The sequence below is a fragment of the Etheostoma cragini genome, chromosome 24 (assembly GCF_013103735.1).
Source record: "Etheostoma cragini isolate CJK2018 chromosome 24, CSU_Ecrag_1.0, whole genome shotgun sequence".
In the NCBI taxonomy this organism is placed as follows: domain Eukaryota; kingdom Metazoa; phylum Chordata; class Actinopteri; order Perciformes; family Percidae; genus Etheostoma; species Etheostoma cragini.
Genome location: NC_048430.1, coordinates 2,241,749 through 2,263,238, shown reverse-complemented (window position 1 = coordinate 2,263,238; position 21,490 = coordinate 2,241,749). Strand labels below are relative to the sequence as shown.

The window sequence follows — 21,490 nt, the reverse complement described above, 5'->3', positions numbered from 1 at the left end:
CCAGAAAAAAAAGGTATTATTGCATCTCTAGAAGTAACCATGGTCCTGCAGCGAGACAAGTCAAGTCTGTTTCACCGTCATGCAGGTGTTTTGGTGTTTTTTTTTTTTAAACAATTAGCTTCAGATGCTAACACATCGAGGGTCATTTGGATAGGAGATCACATGTCCATGGATGACACTTACTGACAAGATGGGAAAGAGTATGCAGGTGGAAAACAGATTTTTCTGAACAATCACCCTACGTCTGCATTTGCTAATGTGTTGAGATTTTAAAAAGCCAAGGCCAAGTAGCTAAAGTACATGTACTGAAAGTTACGAAATATGCAGGAATGCTGGCTTGAAAATGTTTTCCAATAAACTGCCCCCAAAGTGAACTTTCCTCAAGGAAATAGTTTTTTGGTTAACCATTAACCATTTTTGGTTAATATCCTTATTCTCTTTCTTGCCAAGCGTTAGATGAAAAGACCAATTTCTTCTCTCATTCTGTATGCTAAATATAACGCTATTGCTAGCTCCAAGAAATCGCAACTAAACATGAGGTTTTTACATTTGTGTTTTTGTTTGATCTTCTCCTCTAACAGAAAACAAATAAGGGTATTTCCCTGAATGCCAAACTATTCCTTTAACTCGTTTGGGGACATGCTTTACTGGAGGAGAGACATTTATTTGTAAAATAGCGATGGAGAAGACTCTGGCGTGATATGAGCTGTCACTGTCACAAAAACATTTAGATATACAGAATATATAAAATGTATATATAATACTTTCAAAAAATGAATAGATTTGCTGTATAGCCAACTCTGTTAAGTGCCATGAAATAGACTAATATTGGCAAAGATTTAATTTTTAGGTGCATCAAGTCAATAGCGGCATTAAATACTGCACACAAAACCCACACATAGGCAGTTTGCTGTGGCAGGTTTTTAAAAGGACAACTCACAACGGTTGGAAAAATATAAAAAAATACAAAATACAAATAAAGTAAATTTAAAAATTGTTCAAAATTTGTTGGCCCATGGACACAGCAGTTATTGTCAGTGTCATATATTTCTGACTTCTTTCCGTGCGCTTGTATCACCAAACATTGATATACATAGAAAAAGAACACACATGAGTCTGTGTTTATACTATTTCTAACAAATTCTTTGTTTTACACAACTTGCACACAGACTTACATGACAAAAACACAGTGTAGCACAGAACAAAGGTGGTTGTGTGTGGCACGGTACAGTTTTTTTGTTTTTTGATCTATTGATAAGACAGCTCAGTGGCACTGCCAGTACATGTCATCACAAACTTGTCTCCCTGTCCAAGCTCTTCTCATGCTTCCGGCGCTTGTGTCGCTTTTCACCGCCACAGCTGCACGAAGAAACAAAAAATGTAAACCAAGTATAAGAAGTATAAAATAGACAAAAAGCTAATTCTAGACACAGGTGCAGATGCAATGCAGATCACACAGCATGCAAATATGTCATAGCAGTTTGCCCTAACTCTTCAATATCTTGTGACATTGAAATGTAAAATAAGCTACGACTTAAGGAAAAATGAGAAATAAAGCAATCAATTTTACAACTTTTACAACATGCAAAGGACGTTATAAAATGTATCCGTGAAGTAACATGCACACCCAGGCAATGCTGTGCTGTCAATTCATCAACCTCCATTTGTTACTAACTTATCTCTCTATTTATTGAGAAAACTACCATCACTGAATCATAAGACAAAGTCTAACACAGTTTTCATCATGCAGCAATCAACAGTCATAAGCAGTAAATAGAAGACACTCCATGCTGACAGGGAATGGGAACAACTTACCGTTGGGATATATCAGCTTCTGAGAGGTTAGGAAGGGGAGCTTAAGGGTGAAATGGAATGAGAGAGGCAGGCAGGAGACACAATGTTAGTCTTCACTGTGGGAAATTTGTGAAGGCACGGCTTCACTGAGATAAAACCTTTCTATATAAACATATTAGCGCCTCAGTTTCCTGGAAAAATAAAAAGTAAATGTTCCATAACATTTCGCTAATAAACAGTTGCCACTGCTTGCTTTAACGCCCAAAAGTACTATTTGCATGGGACTAGTATTACCTGGGGACCTCTCGTGATACAAATAAATACAAGTAAGATACAGACTTTGCAGGAAAAACAGGCGTAGGGGGGTAATTTCTAAATTACGTGACGTCGCCTGGTAATACTTGTCCTGTGCGAATAGGGATTAAGAAACCATATTTCAATTGAAATTAACATTTTTTGACCCTGCAAACTACATTGGAATCAGTAAGTCTCTGCGCATTGTGGTATTCAAGCCCTCAAAGCAATGCATACTAGTCTCTAGATGTATACTAGTCTCGCTTTACCAGACCATCCACGCTCACTAGTCCATCCAGCCTTTCGAAATGGGAGAAAAAAGTGCTCTGGTTTATTGGCATTTCCTTAAACCAATCACAATGGTTGTGGGCGTCGCTAAGCTCTGCTTGGAGCCACTGTAAAATAGTCGTGCAAGAGAAAACTCAGATTGGACAGATATTCTAGCTAGCTGTCTGGTTTTATCCTGCAGAAACTTGAGGAGCAGTTAACCATAGTTCTCAGAAATCCACCGAAGTTTAAAATTCCAACACAAGGAGTGGAAGTAAATAGATATTGGCGAAAATACAGTACATGCATCCAGCAGAATTTCCTGCACCAGTGGAGCAATCCCGGAAGTGGAACGTCAAAGATACAGAATACAGAGATACTGATATGGATATCTGAAAGTAATGTGAATTATGAGGCTAACCTTTTAGCGCTTGGTTCCTTCTCACCAGGGCTGACACTCTTCCACACACCTCCGAAAGATCCTTTAGACATCTCATCAGTGATGTTCACTGTGGCTGGGTCACTCCTTCAAAAACACAAAGCAAGCAAGACTGATAAGGAGCTGCTCGCATCAAACTACCTGTTGTAGGATTTCTAAAACAATAATTGAACGGCTCAGTATTTAACAGATACAATCACATTTGTCTAATCCAAACAGAAATGTGAAAACAACAATGTGTGGTTTAATAAGGTTTCTTGACCATTTCTTTACCAGCTATAGTTTTATATTTAGTGTAAAGAATGAGAGTGGTATCAATCTTTTCATCTTACCCCGAACAAGAAAATACATATATTTATTTAACAAAATGTCAAACTATTCCTTCAAGTCTAACAAAAGTCACACATTAACAAGTCAGCAGTTGACAGGAACTTTTCACCGCTGAGAAGTTTGGACATCTTCAATGTAGAATATGATTCAAAATCAAAATTACTTACTTGTAGGGTCCCTCCATTTGCACTTGTACAATGCCTTCTTCCTCTGCAATAATACTGTGCTCCTCCTGAAAAAGAGAAAAGAAAAAAGAGAAAATCTGAAACACTGCATGGATAGCAGCTTTGTCGCTGCAGTGGTAGGCATTTTAAGTCAGAGTTTACATTTGGTTATCTACACTGTTGTTGAGTACCACACCTCTTCCGCTGCATCCTCCAATTTCTTCTTTTTCCACTCTGGCATCAGGTCATCCAGCCAACTCAGTTCTCTCTTGGTGAAGACAAAGTCCAGCAGCTTACGAATGAACACCAGGGCCAGGACCTGATGCCACAGAAACAGACAGATATCAACCAATCAGAAACATCAAGCACACAAGTGTACTTGCATACACAGAAAAAAACATGTTACCATCATGGGGAATACAATGGCAGCCTTGGAGGTCTTGATGACCCAGAGCAGGACCAAGCAGGTGAGCTGGATGATGGTAAAGAGGTGCACCTTCCTCAACGGGACATGACGAAGGTAGATGAAGTCTGGCTGATGTTTGGCCGGCATGCCGTACAGCCTCAGACGGTCAAAGAACTGCACAGAAGCACACAGACATCCATGCAAGAATAAATTCCTGTATCTCTTCTCCATTAAATCTTCCAAAAAAACACCAGCAGGCAATATTCAGAGCTCACCTGAATGCCTCTGAGTGAAGAAGCCCCCATGTACAGAAAGACTCCATAAAGCACAGGCATGGGAATAAACTGCAGACAGACATAAATATTCAAGATCAGGACTAAAACTATTTTTTAATATATATATATATATAAACTTGAAAGACAATATTTGTAAAATGATGTGTGTGGTTGTATATTTTGGCGTTTATCCGCTGACCTTTAGCACAGAAGTCATGAAGACGGAGCAGCCCATCAGGGTGAAGATCATGAGGCCGGTGAAGCGCTGCTCTCGGATGCCCAAGAACTTGGGCTGCTCTCCGGGGGCCGAGCACTCCGACTCCAGCTTCAGGCTGTTGACGTGGGAGATGGAGAGCACAGTGGCTGCCACGAACCACGGCAGGCCCATCACCGAGCACACGCCCAACATCACCCCCACCACAAACAGGTCCAGGTGGTATCCACAGCCTTTCTGCAGGGGCCAGACAAGGACAGTGGGTTAAGATACAGCATATCTAACTTAGATGATTTTTCCATTATTAGGTTATTAAGATTTAATTTTTGAGAGGCAGCTGGAGATTGAAATTCATTAACACATGCGTTGCACAAGTAGGCAATAACTACAAATACCTACATTGCTCATTGAGGCAGAGAATTGGTTGTGATTTACAGAACATGATAGAGAAGATATGTTCATGTGGTTATTTTTGTAACTTTGGAATAAAGTTTTTTTTTTTTTTTTTTTTTTTTTAAATACCTTTAGTTTGTGCTCCTTCCTGTTGATAATGACGGCTGTGATCTGCTGGTCCATGAAGATGAGGATGGTACAGAGCAGAGCAGGGATGAAGGTGATGATGGTGGTCCACCAGGGGTTGGGCCCCACAGGGTTTATAAGCCAGCCACGATCATCCCTGGTTGGCTGGGGACAGTCAAAACAAAGGTAGAAATTAGACTTTTGAAATTAAATTCAACAGTATAAGCCTCCTGAGCTAAGACAAATTTCTAGTTACATGCTTTGACTTACATTTTTTTCTAATTGTTATTTGAGCAACAAGAAAGAAACTTCAAAGTTGAATGAACATATATCACAGTTAAAAATGATAGCATTACATGGCTGGCATGAAATCTAAATTACATATTTTTTGTGCATTCACTTGCCATTTTAGCTTTAAAGATCTAAATAAAAGAATCAAACAGATGCATGCAGAAGTTTTCATGTGAACTTACTTTAAACTTGTTGGGGACCTGTAATTTAGGTGAGGGGATCCCCAAAGCATAATCGACAAGAACCATAATAAGGATGGTGATGAAGACAGCAAAGTCACTGATTATGGCCCGCACCTGGAGGAAACCAAGATACACACTCTTCAGACAAATTCCATGATACATTTATATAATGTAGTCAAATGTCTTTATGTGTTGGATCAAAAACCAAACTAAAGGCTGAAGTCACAGAAGAGATGTGCACACTGTAGTGACAGCTCCCAGCTAATCTTTTTTTACAGACTTTAATATGAAGATATTTTTAGTTCTGTTGATGTAGACAATTTTTTTATTCTTTTTGTTTTTTATATGTCTCTTTCCAAAAAAGATTCTTTAGCAGATATTTTATCTGACTTTAGACATTTAAAAATTGTACCAGCCAGAATGCAGTTTATTCATCACCACAGGGTGGCGCTGGTATACTACAAATTAGTGTGCCAGCATCACGCCACACATTAGCTCATGAGTGTCATCGCAATGATAAAACATAGAAATTGCACACACAGAAAAGCCACACAGACGGCAGGATTCTGCAGCATAGCTGATATAAAATGACCCGGACGGAGACAAAGCCATGGCTTGTAAACAAATTTCAGTCTGATAGCAAAATGAGAAGTAAATGGAGGATTGTAAAATTACTGAAGCAGACAGTGCCAAACAGGAACTCTATAAGCGCCAGCTGTACACAATTGATGAAAAGATTTTAAAAAGATGGTAAGAAGTAGTGTTAGGTAAGTAAATATACATACTTGACTTACGATTCAATGCGGTTCACAATTTTAAGTTTACAATGCGATTTTGTCACGATTTTTTCAACAGAATGAGACAAATGACCAAAAATGATTCCCTTATCTCTAGAAAATGTACAAAACAACATGTCCTCTAATGAAAAGTGCAACTGAAATAGCATTGAATATAAAGCTTTTTTTTTTTTTTAATAATTAGATTTTTAAAACATAGTAAAAAAATCTCTTCTAAGAAATGAACTAAGAAAAAGTAGTGAAGGCTGAAGCAAAACAAATTAATTCAAAAGTGGATCAGGCCCCAGGGACAATTCAAAATTGCATTGCGATTCATTTTTTATCTGAACCGGTTGAAATCTTTACACATTTATATACATTTTAACCGATTTGCGATGTATCGTTACATACCTAGCGTTTGTGCGTTATTTAGGGAAGACTAAGGTGCGATACATACCTTGGTGGGGAAGTAGCGGCTTGTCTTGAACTCCTTCAGGAAGGCGGACAAGAAGACGGTGGAGAAGAAGAGGACCACACACCAGAAGAGGACGTCAGGGATGTAGGGGCCGTGGGGACCACAGGCGCTGCCAACAAACTCCCCGTGAAACGTCTCGCACTCCTACTGGCACCAGAGGACACAGTGTTGATGATGATGATGATGATGAGTGTGATGGTGATAATGATGCCAATAAAAATGATTAGAATGGCAATAGAGATAATGACAATGATGGATGTCGGTGTCAGTGGTGAATTAGTCTGAGCAATCTGAATGTAGCACATTCAGTATTGATTTAAAAAGTACCCTCTGCATTAAATATCTTAATAGTACATGATTCAACCATTTGCATACAATTCAAATGGCCTTGAGTGCCTCTCAAACTATTTGCTGCTATATGTCTACAAGCCTGTGTAGGAGTAACAGAATGCCGCCACTGGCATTACTTATTTGCGTCTAACAGTGTGAAAATCCAGTCCTCACACTTCCTCTCCATGTTTATTCTGCACGGCTAAATCCTGTGAAAATCCTGCCCACATTTTCTTAATCCCTGCCTAGACTTATAATGCTTCTTGGTGAAGCAAAGTGGGCGACACCACATGGTGCCAGAGAGTGTGAGAAATATCCCCAACTTTCTAAGGTATTTTGTTTTTGTGTTTATTGAAAGCTAGGTAAGCAACTGTGATCACATGTGCTATTTCTGTCTGCGTTAACCTTTTCTCTTCACTCAGGATTACACTTTGATTGCTATTTCTTAACAGCATACAGACCCAGATCATCTCTGGATTCTTTAACCATCATTATAAATCGACCTGAACGCAAGATCTAAGGATCTTAATGCCATAGACCTTTATTTCTATCTAACTTATGCACAGCCATTTTGCTATAAATCACTATGAATGGCAAGGGTTCCTTACATCGACTTCCAGCATGGTCCAGTTGACCTGGGAGGACGTGATGTTTCTCTCCTCCCAGTACTGCAGAGTCTGATTGCTGGGGTCGCTGGGCTCCACACACGCACACCTATGGTGAATATTGTTTTATTTAGTTTTCTTAAATATTTATAAGAGAAAAAGATGAATAAACAAAAAGAAATGAATTAATTCATTTACTCAAACGGACAAACAATTTGGCTTCCAGTTCTTAAGAGAAACGGCACCTAACGAGGACCGTTTATGTTCACCAACAAATACACAGCATTGTACACATACCAATGTAACATCTAATATTAGATTAGAATACCATACATTTATTCTCCAAAGACCTGTAGCGAGCAGGACATTCCATAGTTAGAAAGTTAGTAAGAACAACTGCCTTTAGGTGGCTAACAAATGTCAACCTACTATATTGTGTCCTGTTGAGGTTAATAACTACTAACCAATTTACACACACCTAATGAGCTTTGTATAATTAAAAATTGTAACTACAATTAGAAAACATGTATAAATACTGCCAATTGTCTCTTTAGTGTTAGTAATCTAAAGTCCCACTAATTGATATTTATAATTGTTTTAAATCTTAAATCCCCAGTTTTCAGCATCTCAAATGTGAATATTTGACGGGTTTCTTAGTGTTCCAAGACAGACAGACAGACAGGCAGACAGACAGAGTAGAATAATTGCAGAATAATTGCAGTCCTTAATGTTCCACACTTCATTTCATACCTCTTCCAACATGTTGAGCCATCAACATGAAAGGATTTATTTTGCTGGCATTTTACTAAACTAAATGTCAGCATCCCCTGATGTCCACTACATCAGAATACAAAACACAGAAGGAGCTTTTGGCTTGACATCGGCCAGCAACCAGCTTAAGTGACGGGATAATGCATCATGCTCCTGACACACACTCAACATGGGATTATTTACCATAAAACAAACCCATTATGAGAAAACTGGGCAGTGTGTCTACTACACCATATCACCATCTGTTTGATGATGCAGCAAAACACTTGAGCATGTGTGTGCAAATGTGCCAAGTTGAATACACTGTGCTTGCAGCACGGACTGCAACAACAATGACAAGCTCAGCACAGAATGCTTCAAGGGTTACATTGTTTTAGAGTGGATATTTAACATTAGTTAGTTCATAATCTTCCAAAGATGTTTAATAAGTGGCTGCAGGTCATTTATCGACTTCCCTCTGAATTCAAGGTTGAGTAAATAGCTTCTGAACTCGAGATACTGAGTGTGTGTGGTAGTCCATGTTGTTATGTTATTTTTTGGAGTTTTTATTTCTTCTTTTTTTATTAAACTAAGCAACCATAGAGTAACAGGTTTGTTTTTAATAGTCTGACACTGTAGGCCTTTCCTTCAGAAAAAATTGATACAACAGCACCCTCCCACTTAGTTATCTGTGGACTACAAGTTGAGCCCTGACTTTAAGCCTATATCTTTAATTTTGCCGGATATTCACCGTGCATGTACAGACAAGGACAGAACAATCAATGGATAACATTTTGCTGAAGAAAACTTAAAAATATGAAATATTGTAGAGTTATATTGATAATCCTTTTTAATACAATTCTGAGTACATTGATGGACTTTAATAAGAGATGATCAGAGACAATAAATATCATCTGGAAGAGTAGGTCACACTGAATCTAAAAATATATGTATAATATATGTATGTACATGTCTGTTTGTTTAAATTTAAGAAATTCAAGAGCTTTGAGAGTTATTGTTTCACTCCATGCCCCCACCCTCCCTTTAACTTTCCCCTTTTTGACAACCTCTATAAAATGGCAGACAACTATGATAAATTCCAGTATGCAGCTTCAAATTACTAACTTTATCCAAAAGTCCAAAACTATAGCAGACACACACAAAAAACACACTTATGGATTTCAAAAGAGCACTTACGAGTACTGTGTTAGTTTCTGAAGGTTGTTGTTTTTATTGATAGGGTAGTGCGTCCCCAGGTGGATCAGCTTCTCCAGAGCCTCATAAATGAAGATGATGCAGATCAACGAGGCGAACGCTTCCTCAGTGAAGCGTGTGATGTAACAGACAAGTGAGCTGGCATCCGTGGCCACCAGCAGTAGACAGAAGAAGGCGGTCCACAGGCCAATACAGGCCCTCAGGGAGAGGTAGGATAGGCCATAATCCCTGAGAGAGACAGGACACACACATGCATAAGAATAAAAGGGATAAGCAACTCAACAGGTCACCCCCACTCAAGCTGACAGCACACACATCCATTATCAACACTTAAATATTCTACTATAAACAAAAACACAATTAGTACTGAAAAAACAAGAAAAAGATGAAAGCTTACTTGCAGAACTTGAAAAGGATTTTCTCAAAGACAAGAACAGGCCCAGTGCTGCCCAAGATGGTGAGGGGCTGACCGGCAAAAATAGAGTAGGCTATTCCAGTCATGGAAGCTCCAAACAGTGACTCAATAGCACTCTGGGAACACAGGAAATGATGTTCTGATTTAACTGCTTAACATTCACTCACTTAAGCACAGTAGTGCTTTGAGATAAATGTTAACACTAGCATGGCACCACTCTCACAATGACAATGTTAACATGCTGAAATTTAGCAGGTATAGAGAGCCAAAGAGCTACTGGAACTTTTGGGTTTAGTTCCAGAAGTAATCAAACCTTATTTAAAATCACATTTGCCTTTATGTTATTGCAAAAACCAAAAAAATACAGCCCTAGTTTCTAGGTACCTTTGATCAAGACGTGTCAACTGTTGGATACAGGGTGAAAAAGAGCTTGTGTTCTGAGTTATGTCATTCCAAGAAAACATCTGACCTTGGTTGTTTCTAAAAATGTTTTCCATTCTCTGGAATATAATGTTTATGACTGTATAATGACGAGGTGATATGTCAACGTTGTGTTCACAACTTGTTTCCAGTGTGCCCTAAACAGCCGAAAAAATACATTATTAACAAGCTTAAGTCCAAGATCATAGACTCCCTTGGAAGCAATAAAGATGTTGCTTCTTACCACACGTCCCTCTGTAGCCTCACCCAGGAGTCCTCCAAAGGTGATGACAGGTGACATGCAGGCGCAGTAGAGAAAGAGGAAGGAGGCCAGACACTGCAGACTGACGGCATCTGTGTAGTCAGAAAGGTAGTGAGGAGCCTTTCGCTTGATGTCCATAAAGAACCCGCCAAAAAACCTGTAGTGAAACAAGGATTGTATGAAAGAATCACATGCAAAAATGGTATATACTAATATGGAACCACAAATGTCACTTCGCAGTTGTGTGAACACAAACATTCTAAACAGTTTGACATGAGTGGCATTAATATGTATAAAACCTTATTGCCGACACAGGTCCATTTAACACATGATACAGTATAAATACTGTAATCTTCTCATCTAACTTATTAAAAGGAAATGACTATGCTTATTTCCCAAAATGTTAAACTATCCCTTAAAGTAAACTGCACCATGTTCTACTACTGCATTCATTTGGACCTTATCAACTGCAGTATGGCAGTACTTCTCTCCACTGCTGAACAAATGTGCGAGCATAGCTTCTTTTGCTCCTGAGAGTACTAGCTCCTCTGTTGTTACTCATGTGAACCACAAGACAAAATATTGAAAAGGGCACAAAAACTGCCTACTCCTGTGTTGCATGTGTTTATATCCATGCTAGTGTGTGTATGTGTGTACATTTGTGGACTTGTGCATCCATCTTTAAGTGACTCTCAGCAACAGTGAGAAGGCTCTCCTGCTGCAGCAAGACTGTGGCAAACCAGCTGGAGGTGGTTGCTATGGCAACAGTAGGTGGGACATTATGCTTATTTCAATCTGAGGCAGCGATGCCATGTCCCGGGAGGTGGTGGAGAGATTGGGGGATGGAAGGATTTTGATAGCTAAGACTGAGCTTCGGGCCAATCTTAGCTGTGATAAGAGCCTTTACCGCAGCATACCACAGCTGAGCGGCAGCACATCACTCACTCTTCACCACCAAGATGTACACCTAACACCCCTGCACACTGCACTATCGTTTCATTGTTCCCAGCTCAGGTTCAAGAATTTACTGCTTGTCATTGGGGGATTTCTGGGTGATGACAGCATGATGTTTTTTCATCTTGAATCCAATCTGCAAATCTTAATATTTTCCTTGTCTCTTTGTGCAATACAATTATGTGAAAATTAAGTTCTTGATATCAAGACTTTATTCACATGTTTTTACCAAAGAAATATAAACAAAAATAACAACCGGTCCATTTTGAGTTTTAATTCTTAAATGCCTAGGTGTACTCTCAAACAGGAATACATACCCCGGGACTTCAGAGACCATTTAAAAGTTTAAATACAAAAACATAAATATACTTCATTACATTAACTGTAAAAGTACTAAATATATCAAAAGTAAAAGTAATGGTTCTGCAGAAATGGTCCATGTGAGTGAGATGTTATGATTAATTGTTGTTTTTTTTAAGATTATTTTTTGGGGCTTTTCCCTTTATTCGATGGTGACACTGGATAGACAGGAAAGGGGGCGAGAAAGAGAGGAGAGGACACGCAGCAAAGGGCCGCAGGTCGGATACATAGAGAACACACTCTTCCTGGGTGAGCTAGAGGTCGCCCCAGTGAGATATTTTAATAAATGACATTAAGATTGTTAATACAGATGCATCAATGGTAAAGCAGCATTTTACTGTTTGTTAAAGTTATGATTCACAAATTGACATAACTTTTAGACTTTTTTCTAATAGTTTTTTATATATTGGATAGTGGGATCTCTTTGTGCCTCAAACAGTTAATGACATGAAACCAGTTGAGTGGTTGAGAGGGAAAATGTTGTTAAGGTGTTCTGTAAAAAAACAAAATGCAAATGAATGCACGTAATCTGTCCCTAGTAACATTAGCTATCAGATACGTTTACATGTAGTGAAGTAGAAGATAAAGAAACATTCTATAAACATTCTAAGTAAAGTACAGGTACCTCAAAAACTGTACTTACGTACAGAACTTTAGTAAGTACATGAGGATAAGTCTAAATAATATAACAACGTAATATTAAAGAATGTGACTGCATGTGAGGGATCAAGTGGTGGAGTATCTAAACTCTTAATAAATTAAAATGCAAACAAAAGGTCTTTGAAGAGTTGAAGTGTGAGGAATGATAATGGGCCAGTAGGGTTGTTGGTCTCTTCACAGAACTAACTTTATGTTTATGTTTATATTTTGCGTCTTTGAGGCAGCTTAAAGGCGAAAGGAAGACAGGGACAAAGACGAGATAAGAGAGCTCATTGCTGTACAACAAATCACACTGTCTATTTGCAACACTTACTTCCCAGTGCGCTGGAGCTCAGGGCCACCGTGCCCTCCATGTTCCTCCGACTCTCCAAGATCTGTCACTCCGTTGGGAACAGGGGGAATCTTACGCTTTTCCTGTGTTGTTAAGATCACTGTCAGTCAACTGTCTGTTATTGGCCATCATCATAAGAACAACAACAAGCGTCAGCTGCACTGAGTCAGAGACATTTGTTGACACCAAATGCTACACCAACACACTTTTAGCAAGCTTAATATATGCCAAATGATTGACGTCTTATGCATGAACATGGCTGTTTCTGATACAGAGTTCATCATCAGTATAGCAATCTAATTGCACAATGGTATTTCAATAATTCACCACATGAACCTAATGACAAAAATCTGCAGCACGCTTTCGGTTATGTAACAAAATTTCTCTCCAAAACAAGATGGTGAATTTTCAAAGTAGACCAAAATAACTTATGGGAGGAAAAGTAACTAATGTTTTGGAGAGGATTGAGAGCAGAACCCTGGGGAGCAGCATCAAAGCACAGAGTACAACACAGTTGAGACTAGAGGAGAACACAGATGTTTATATTTCTCAGCAGAGGGGGACTCACAACCACATTATGAAATAACGGTGATATATGAAGACTGTCAAACTCTAAACAGTCCCTCAAATAGTTCATATAAGTTTGCGGTAGAGCTTTCTGAGTAGCATCAACGGAGAGGATTCTTTCAAAAAGTATTCTTTCATTAAAGTAACTATTTACCTTGTTACAACCAATCAATAAATGCGTACAAAATGCTTTACTTTGATCAATGCTTTACCTGAGAGGGCACGTTTTTGGGAGGCTCTATTCTGATGGAAGGGTCCCACTCTCCAGGAGGTAAGACTGTCACCTGGTCCAGAAACTCATCAATGCCTGCCACCAGGTCGTTCCTGTCTTTGGCCTTGTAAGCCACATCATGGAAAATCTGTGGAGCAAATGAAGATTTTTTAATTTTTTTGTTAATAGTCTTCTTTCTGCTATTGCACTCAGTCACTGAGTACATTTCAATGGATTTACAGAAAGTCAGATTTCAGTGCCATAAAAGGTTTATTGGGCAGATGATTATTCCCATCCCCATAGATAACATGAATACAACAAATGTAAAATAATTGGAACATCCCACTGTATTTACCAGGACACAGAACATATTTCTTGCACACAGTGGCTGAAAGCAAATCATGATGATGGGTACAATTCAATCCCACTTTTTCATCCATCCCAGAGGACTGCTGCCAACAAAAGAAAAAGGCAACATCTGGCTCTGGTGACGGTCAGTAAACATTGGCTCATAGCTGCACTGTGGGAAATCCTATCACTGTTTTTATGTCATAAACTGCTGATCCTCAAAGTCTTCTCCTGCTTTTTAACAGAGGTCTGAGGGCAGATCAGTTGTAGAAAAGCAACTCTAGAGCTAGTAGGTGGACTTTTGATTTATACAAGGATTTCTCTAATCTATAAAATACCCTAATGCCATAAACCAAACTAAAATGAAACTGTTAAGCTACTCATTTATGTGTACGGACAAATTAATTTGATAATGAAAGGGTCATATCTCTGATCTGAATTTAGAGTTTTCTTTATTTCATTCTGGAACCAGCAGCTGCAAGTGAGAGTGTGCATTAGGTTATGGAGACATTTACCACATCCTGGATATGTCATTTAATATCAATGACAGTTTGACAGAGATCCAAAAACTATTTTTTTGTTTAATCAGCTATTAGCCTTCAAATCTCAAGTAAGTCTCATGTTTTTGATGGTGCACATTCACATTGATGTGTTCCTACTTTTACTAAGTAAAGGATCTAACTGGTTTGTCCACCCTGCAAGCATCATTAGTACATCTACAATTTGAACCTTTATAATGTTGTACTCAGGCCTCACCTCATCAGTCATCAGGGTAGCAATAGACCGACCAATTTCATGGTACTGTGGACCTTTTCCCAGAGGGCCGAGCAGGATGAAAAGAAACCTGTGCAACACAAAGGAAAACAAGTTTGGGAAAAAGTCATATTCATTTAGAGGATTATCAGCTCATCTATCCAGACTTGATACGGAATACAAGGAGAAAGAGGCAGAGAAAAGCAGGGGGCTTTTCCAGCAGTTTGTGTGTAACCTGGTGGTGATGGGAACCTCAGCCAGACCATTGAGCAGCACAGCAGGAGCCAGGCGAACGAAGGCCACCACAGGGCGGTCTAGGAATTCCAACTCCCCTACCAGAACGTTAGATGCCTCAGCACCAGGAGGGATCTTCTTCATGAAGTGCAGGTCAATCTGTGAGGCAGAAAGAAACCACAACAGCACCACATCTTTAGAAAAAGATAGGTATACAATGTTTTGTTCTGCTTTTAACAACAACAACTAAAAGGTGGATAGATTAAAAGTGGTATTACAGCAAATAATCTACAAAAAAATCCAAAATACTGTCTGGAACTGACCCTGATGGTCCACACAACAAAAGAAAACAAGCTTTACTCCTGTTAAATTTCAGTCTGTTTCCCAGGGAAGAGGCTTTTGGTTACCATTTCACACGTAACTCAACCTTAGCTAAATATACAGCACAAGTTATGTGTCCAGCTATCAGTGCCCGTAGATAAACAGCAGGATCAGTGGTGGGTCTGGTTGCTCACCTTGCTGAAATCGACAGCACTGTTCTCTCGACTGACGTCCTGTTTGCCTTCATTGTTAGCTGGCTGGGACTGAGGTGAGACCGTTTGGCCTGTCAGGCAGAGCAGGAAACCAACATGTCAATTTTCATGAAGACTCAGGCTATCAGAATTTTACTTTCCCACACAAAGACGAAGGTCCCCAGTGAGTGACTAGAGGGTACAGTTACATTCTCTGAAAAATATGATACAACAGTGGACCCTTTTGTTAAAGGTGCTCTACCTTTATTTATGAAAAAAGGTTTAGCCCTTGTGACAAAAGATAATGTTGTAACCTCTTTCAGAGTGTACCTGGTGAGTTAGCATAATATTAACCTGAAGAATGCTCAGTGGACTTAGTGGTTTTAGGTAGACCTTAAGTGCAATCATTCCAAATCAAGTGTAAACTAAATGAGGTACAATCTTTAACTTCCACTTCAAATGTAAGTGTATTAACAAATACGTGCTATTTCAAATGTTTTTGGCAAAATGTTTCATTTTAGTTTTGTTGAAACAAAGTCAGAGATTGCTCCTTTTAAATTTAAAAAATCTTTCAGTCAAGGAGTGATGCTACTACCACTAAAACAATTGCTTGACACTTAAGGAAATGCTCTTAAATGCTCTCTTGCAGAGAGTTAGATGAGAAGATTGATACTCTTCTCATAGCTTGAGAATATACTAATCTTGTCATCTAACCCAAAATGTCGAAGTATTGCTTCATAAGGATTAGTTCGTGAAATGCATGTCTTTACCTGCTGAGAGTTAGATGTAAAAATTGATACCACTCTCAAAATAAAGCCAGTAGCCATTTTGCTTAGCATAAATTGTCCAGAACATATCCCCCAATGTTGAATCCAATCAGCTTCACAACCATAAAGACATAGGGTGGGCATAAATAACTCCTAAGTGAGGAGCGTATTTCCAAAAAAGAATGTTGACTCACAAACCCAAAGGCAACAAACTGAAGATCAGATTTTGTGTTACGAAGTTACTGCATGGATTTAAAGCGAGGAGCTACCACTAGTAATTAATCCCTGTTACGAAGGTAGAACATGATTCACAAATCTACCACTTTAAGTCATTAAACATGTTGACATGGACAAGAAGTGGAAAGCATTATCATGAAAACTGTTACACTGCACATGCCCTATTTGGCAACATAAATAATTCTGCAGAATGACTAAGACTCCAAGACTTTGAAAATATAAAACACTTAAAAACATATGCATACCTAAAACCATCTACTTTGCTTTGTATTGCCTTACTTTTACTTAAATATAGAACAGCTGGAGGTTTTCTGTCTCTTCTTGACTGCACATAACCGATTTCAAACCTTTCATGATGATACTCTCCACTTTAATGTTCTCCTTTTTATTCTATTACTACTACTACTACTACTGCTACTATCTCTAGGCTTTTAATGTTTAGCATCAGCTTAGGCACCCTGGTTGCCTGTGCAGATTTCCTGCTCTGTTTCTTCATGTGCGACGGGACAGTAGCCTTGTGCAACTGCTTGAAGAACACTAAGGTGTTTGGTGGTGGCATTGCCAAAGGGCGTGTCTGGGTTCATGTAGCCACGGCTCCTGGAGGAGCTCAAAGGTGATGGAGGGGTGGACAGACGTGATGCGCAACACACACACCGTGGCCATGCCACACAGGAAAAGGCTTTGCTGGGTGGAGTATACTTGGGGAGTTCAGCCAAACACTTGTGAGATTTTATGGTTTGATAATAGAGGCCAATTACTGGTTGGGTGAAAGACACACATGCACATGCACATGCAAAATACAGGAGACAAGAACAAACATACACAAACATGGAGAAACACAAACAAGAGGAGAAAATAAGATTACAAACAGCAGTAAAAAAGTAAGTTACAGATGGACACACTTCTGGGAAAAAACATGCAAAAGGATTACAACATTACATTAAAACAATACTGTATACAGTATACATACAACATATATGATCACCATGGGAAAAGAAGAGAATATAACAGGGTGATAAAAAAGACTGCAGGTGTGTGTGTGTGTGTGTGTGTGTGTGTGTGTGTGTGTGTGTGTGTGTGTGTGTGTGTGTGTGTGTGTGTGTGTGTGTGTGTGTACGTGTGTGTACCATTTGCTCACCATTCTTATCCATAGAATGAGGCTCAGACTGCTTTTTGCCAATATCAGCAAAGGAGCGTACTATAGGTATGCGGTTGGCCAGTTTCTTGTGATTTTGGTGGTGGTGCTGTTTGAGCAGGGCCTCGCGGATCCTCATCCTGGCATCCTGACCTACAGGGCCCGACAACTCGTGCTGATCCAGAACCATGTCTACAAAAGTAAAAGTACACACAAGGGAACACACAAATGTAGGGTTCCACATTACTCGTTAAACAGTCCATTTTAAATTCACAAAGGCCGCTCCTGATGGTGTTTATCCCTGCGTGGCGGCCACCGTGCAAAGCTGATTATTCCAACAAAAAACGTCCCACTGCTGCTGATTAAATCGCACCAAACCAGATCTCTTCAGCTGCACAGTTTTCCTACAATCAGATAAACGCACTAATTCTACCCTCAAAAACTGAACACAGTCAGCCTTGTTGAGCCGGCCCCTGCTCCAAATCTTTGAAATTGTAACTTTAAGAATTTATATTCATTAATAGTACCACACAAGGCGAGGCAAGTTGAATTTTAGATCACAATTCAATGAAAAGCCAATTGTTACACAGGTGCAATACTAAATAGGAAGTATTTTTTAAATAAATGTGTTACATATGCACAATGTGAAAATATTTAGTTTTCTTCCATTATCTGAGCTAGTAAATGTTGAAAAGAAGAGGCCTGAGAATGGATCCTTGGACAACTTCACATCATTTTGTTGGCTCAGGTATGGCTTCTTTTTTTCTTTTCTTTTTACCATTTACACAGCAGACTACTGTCCACAGAAGGCAAGTTGTCAGGTTGTTACATTTGCTGATGACATATCACTCATCGGGTTGATCGTAAAAGTGGACTGTAGCTACTGTCAAAATGAGAGAAAAAGCCTTTGTTGATTATTGTGATACGCATTTCCTGTAACTCAACATGAAGAAAACTAAAGAATTAGTCCTAGATTACAGGAGAAATAAGATCACAGCTGAGGCATTGGAAATCAAAGGTGTAGAAATAGAAAGAGTGAACACATACAAGTATTTGGGCATTTTTTTAAATGAAAGGCTAACATGGTCTGATCATGTTGACTCATTGATGGAAAAATTAAGTCCACGGGTCTACTGTATTAGACAGCACAACAAGCACTTTAAATGTAAATTTTTTATAAGTTTTTATTGTTTTATGTATTGTATTTATTTGTAGAATTATGTTGTAGTGTATTTGTGGTATTGTATTTATTCTCTAATTTTTATGGGTATGACGGCAGGACTGTAATTTCTATTTTTATGGATGAAATAAACTTGACTTGACACGGCATAGACATATTTTAGTTTTGACCAGCGAGCTAAACAAGAAATTTGTCAACGTTTACCTGCAATCTCCTCCAGAGAGTTGGCCCTCATGTCCAGCATCACAGTGCCGTTCATGATGCAGCTGCGAAGCTCAAAAAGACTGTGTAGAGACAGAGTGGCTACGTAGGGTTTACTCCACCGCTCACCACCATCCTCAACATCCTCCTCAAACTTAAGCCACCTGCACACATTAAAAACATGCGACATGGTACATTTGTATTTGACAGAAGTACACTTTTTTTTATAAATCCCCATCCAAACACAGCATTTTGGTTGTTGTAGAAAATTTCCCCCATTTACTCATGACATGCTGCTCAATAAAGGACTTTTTTAACAAGTGCTGTAATTTGTGATGAGGGTAAACAGTGTGAGGCGTGAAATGAGGGAAAGTGTGGACATCCTGATGCACTAGGCATGGCGCCATAACAACAGGATCAAACTCTCAGGTGCAACATAGAAAAATGGCCCAGCTGGCCAGACCCAGCCCATGTGGCCAACTGCAGTGTTGTACCTGGCTGTCTCTTTCCATTCGGCGTCCTCACCCTCCCTGAGGCAGATTTCGTCCAGCTCGGTGAACAGGGCGTGGGGGATGTGTTCCTCGTCGCCATCCTCTGTCCCCAACAGAAACTGCACCCTCTGAGCTGGTGTGTCTGCTGCGCAAATGGGACAGACAGAGGAGTGGACATAGAGAAAGGAGGACGAAAGCATGCAACAGTAAATATTTAGATTGTGATGTGCGCTGGTGAAACTGGTTTGAAATGTATACGTAACTTGCTGGAGTTTGCTTCCATCCATTTTAAAGACCTACTGTGTGAGGGGGATTCTCTTCCATCATCAGTTGTGGAGTCCCTCTCCTTGGACCTCTTCCTGTGTCTGTGTCCGTGGTGACGGTGACGTCGGTGCGACCTCCTGCCCAGAGGAACGTGAACCCCAATGTAGAGCGTGCGGTGACCTGGAGACAACATGCAGCAGACCGCTTTAGATTCTTCCGTCTCTCCTTTTAACACTAGTTTAATCTTTCCCACCTTTTTACAAGGTCTTTTTATGAGAAAATATAATGAGACTGGGATTTTATCCAATGTCAGCACAGGGCCTGTCTCTGATTTGCGTGCCTGTGTGTGTACATGCACATATGAGCATGCATTTGCAGGGTCAGCGTGAACATAATGCGAGCTGACTTTCTCCTCTTTTATTGCGGTCGAGCTGCCCGGCCATTGCTTCCTTCCCACCGGCCCTCGGCTCAGTGGCCGGAAACAGACAAGACTATTAGAAACCCTGTTCTCCTGCAGTATATAGGGGGCGCCACAGTGTCCAGCGTAATATGACACTATGGGCAGTTTGATGCTTGTGCGCTACAATCTGGGGTCCATCAGAGGATATTAAATTGGTTCCCCATTTCATCTTAATCCTTTTTATACCACGAAGAAAGCACAATGACAGATTACACAAGGGTTGACTAGATACATTAAGCTCTCTTCACATATACAGTACAGGCCATTCAATCCCATTATACCAAGTTGCAACAGTATTCCAAGATATTTATGTCCCCATTCTCTTCTTCCATCCAAGCTGCCATACTTGCTTGATGTAGGTTGTTGGGGCTAAATGTAGCTTGTGAGTAGGACTGCAGTCACTACTCAGGATCATTCTCCTAAAACCCTAGCCCTTGAACCTACTATAGAAAAAACATTGTGGAACCCTTTCTGCTGTCAAATTTAAATCCTAGCTAAGCCATTTGTGCAGGTTCATAATGACAGAAGCTTATTCTGTTTATTACTGTCAGACTTACTGCATATATTTTCTTTAAGTCTGAGGGAGAATATCCCACATGGATACCTTAAATTGTTTTTGCTTGCTTGGAGACATGACTAATCACATCATAGCATGCTAATCAGATTTAAGCAATGCACAGACATAACATGAATCACCTAAGAACACAGTGACATGACAGCATTTGAGAAGAGCAAGTCTCTCAATATCTTCCATCAATAGGAATCCCAGTTGTGAGGTCATTATGGGTAGATTAACGGTATGTCAAAATGTCAGTTTGAGAGTGTACTTTCAGAGCTTCTACCAATTCATCCAGAGAATAGCTGTTAGCATTGTGTAAATGATGTAGGTCAAAAGCAGGCGGAAGACTGCCTTTACAAACGAAGCATATTTTCCACAATAAAAAGGCCCGTTCCAGCAGACAGGAACAATAACAAATCTGAGGAAAACATATGAACGAAGCACTAAACCTTTAAAGTTCATGAGTCAGGACTCATGAGTGGAGGACTTAAATAGCTCTCCTCCTCCAGGCCTGAACTAATGCTGATGTCATACATAACGTCTATTTCTCTTTTCCTCGGTCAGCGGGACGTGCTGAGTTTCGGGTGTTCCATATCCTTAAGTCTTTGTGTGTGTATTCATGTATGCACTGCTTTACATTGTCACAGAATACAACAGTTCTTATTAGCTGGGGGTTGTACATTCTTTTCACACAACTGGTTCTGGCTATGCGGCTCTGACGTTGTAGCACAACCGCTCTTCTTAATTAATTCCCATTGTTGCAGTTACTGGGCTATGACTCCTTGTTGGGTTGTTAAGTCAAATGTATTACCCCCATAACATTTCTATTCAAATATCAGACAA

At 39.6% G+C, this 21,490-nt stretch overlaps 1 protein-coding gene across 7 annotated transcripts in view; it reads right to left on the bottom strand.

Moving 5' to 3' along the window:
- Positions 1 to 83: 83 nt before the first annotated feature.
- The window catches only part of LOC117939244 (sodium-driven chloride bicarbonate exchanger-like), a 40,685-nt gene continuing 19,278 nt past the window's right edge, over positions 84 to 21,490 (bottom strand). For 3 of the 7 annotated variants that reach the window (XM_034864407.1, XM_034864410.1, XM_034864409.1), the window contains 24 exons: positions 19,665 to 19,808; positions 19,368 to 19,509; positions 18,877 to 19,037; positions 17,496 to 17,684; positions 16,824 to 17,114; positions 15,357 to 15,445; positions 14,843 to 15,000; positions 14,611 to 14,698; positions 13,508 to 13,654; positions 12,711 to 12,811; positions 10,406 to 10,580; positions 9,724 to 9,857; positions 9,309 to 9,554; positions 7,365 to 7,470; positions 6,409 to 6,570; positions 5,176 to 5,289; positions 4,706 to 4,867; positions 4,169 to 4,420; positions 3,970 to 4,038; positions 3,695 to 3,868; positions 3,485 to 3,607; positions 3,292 to 3,356; positions 2,777 to 2,881; positions 84 to 1,359 (listed from right to left, as the gene is read on the bottom strand). In XM_034864407.1, the coding sequence (XP_034720298.1) occupies positions 1,290 to 1,359; positions 2,777 to 2,881; positions 3,292 to 3,356; positions 3,485 to 3,607; positions 3,695 to 3,868; positions 3,970 to 4,038; positions 4,169 to 4,420; positions 4,706 to 4,867; positions 5,176 to 5,289; positions 6,409 to 6,570; positions 7,365 to 7,470; positions 9,309 to 9,554; positions 9,724 to 9,857; positions 10,406 to 10,580; positions 12,711 to 12,811; positions 13,508 to 13,654; positions 14,611 to 14,698; positions 14,843 to 15,000; positions 15,357 to 15,445; positions 16,824 to 17,114; positions 17,496 to 17,684; positions 18,877 to 19,037; positions 19,368 to 19,509; positions 19,665 to 19,808 (3,467 nt within the window). In that variant the 3' untranslated portion in view covers positions 84 to 1,289. Of the gene's footprint in view, positions 1,360 to 1,815; positions 1,856 to 2,776; positions 2,882 to 3,291; positions 3,357 to 3,484; positions 3,608 to 3,694; positions 3,869 to 3,969; positions 4,039 to 4,168; positions 4,421 to 4,705; positions 4,868 to 5,175; positions 5,290 to 6,408; positions 6,571 to 7,364; positions 7,471 to 9,308; positions 9,555 to 9,723; positions 9,858 to 10,405; positions 10,581 to 12,710; positions 12,812 to 13,507; positions 13,655 to 14,610; positions 14,699 to 14,842; positions 15,001 to 15,356; positions 15,446 to 16,823; positions 17,115 to 17,495; positions 17,685 to 18,876; positions 19,038 to 19,367; positions 19,510 to 19,664; positions 19,809 to 21,490 lie in introns of all 7 variants that reach the window. The other 4 variants (XM_034864411.1, XM_034864408.1, XM_034864412.1 and 1 more) reach the window with 4 other exon arrangements.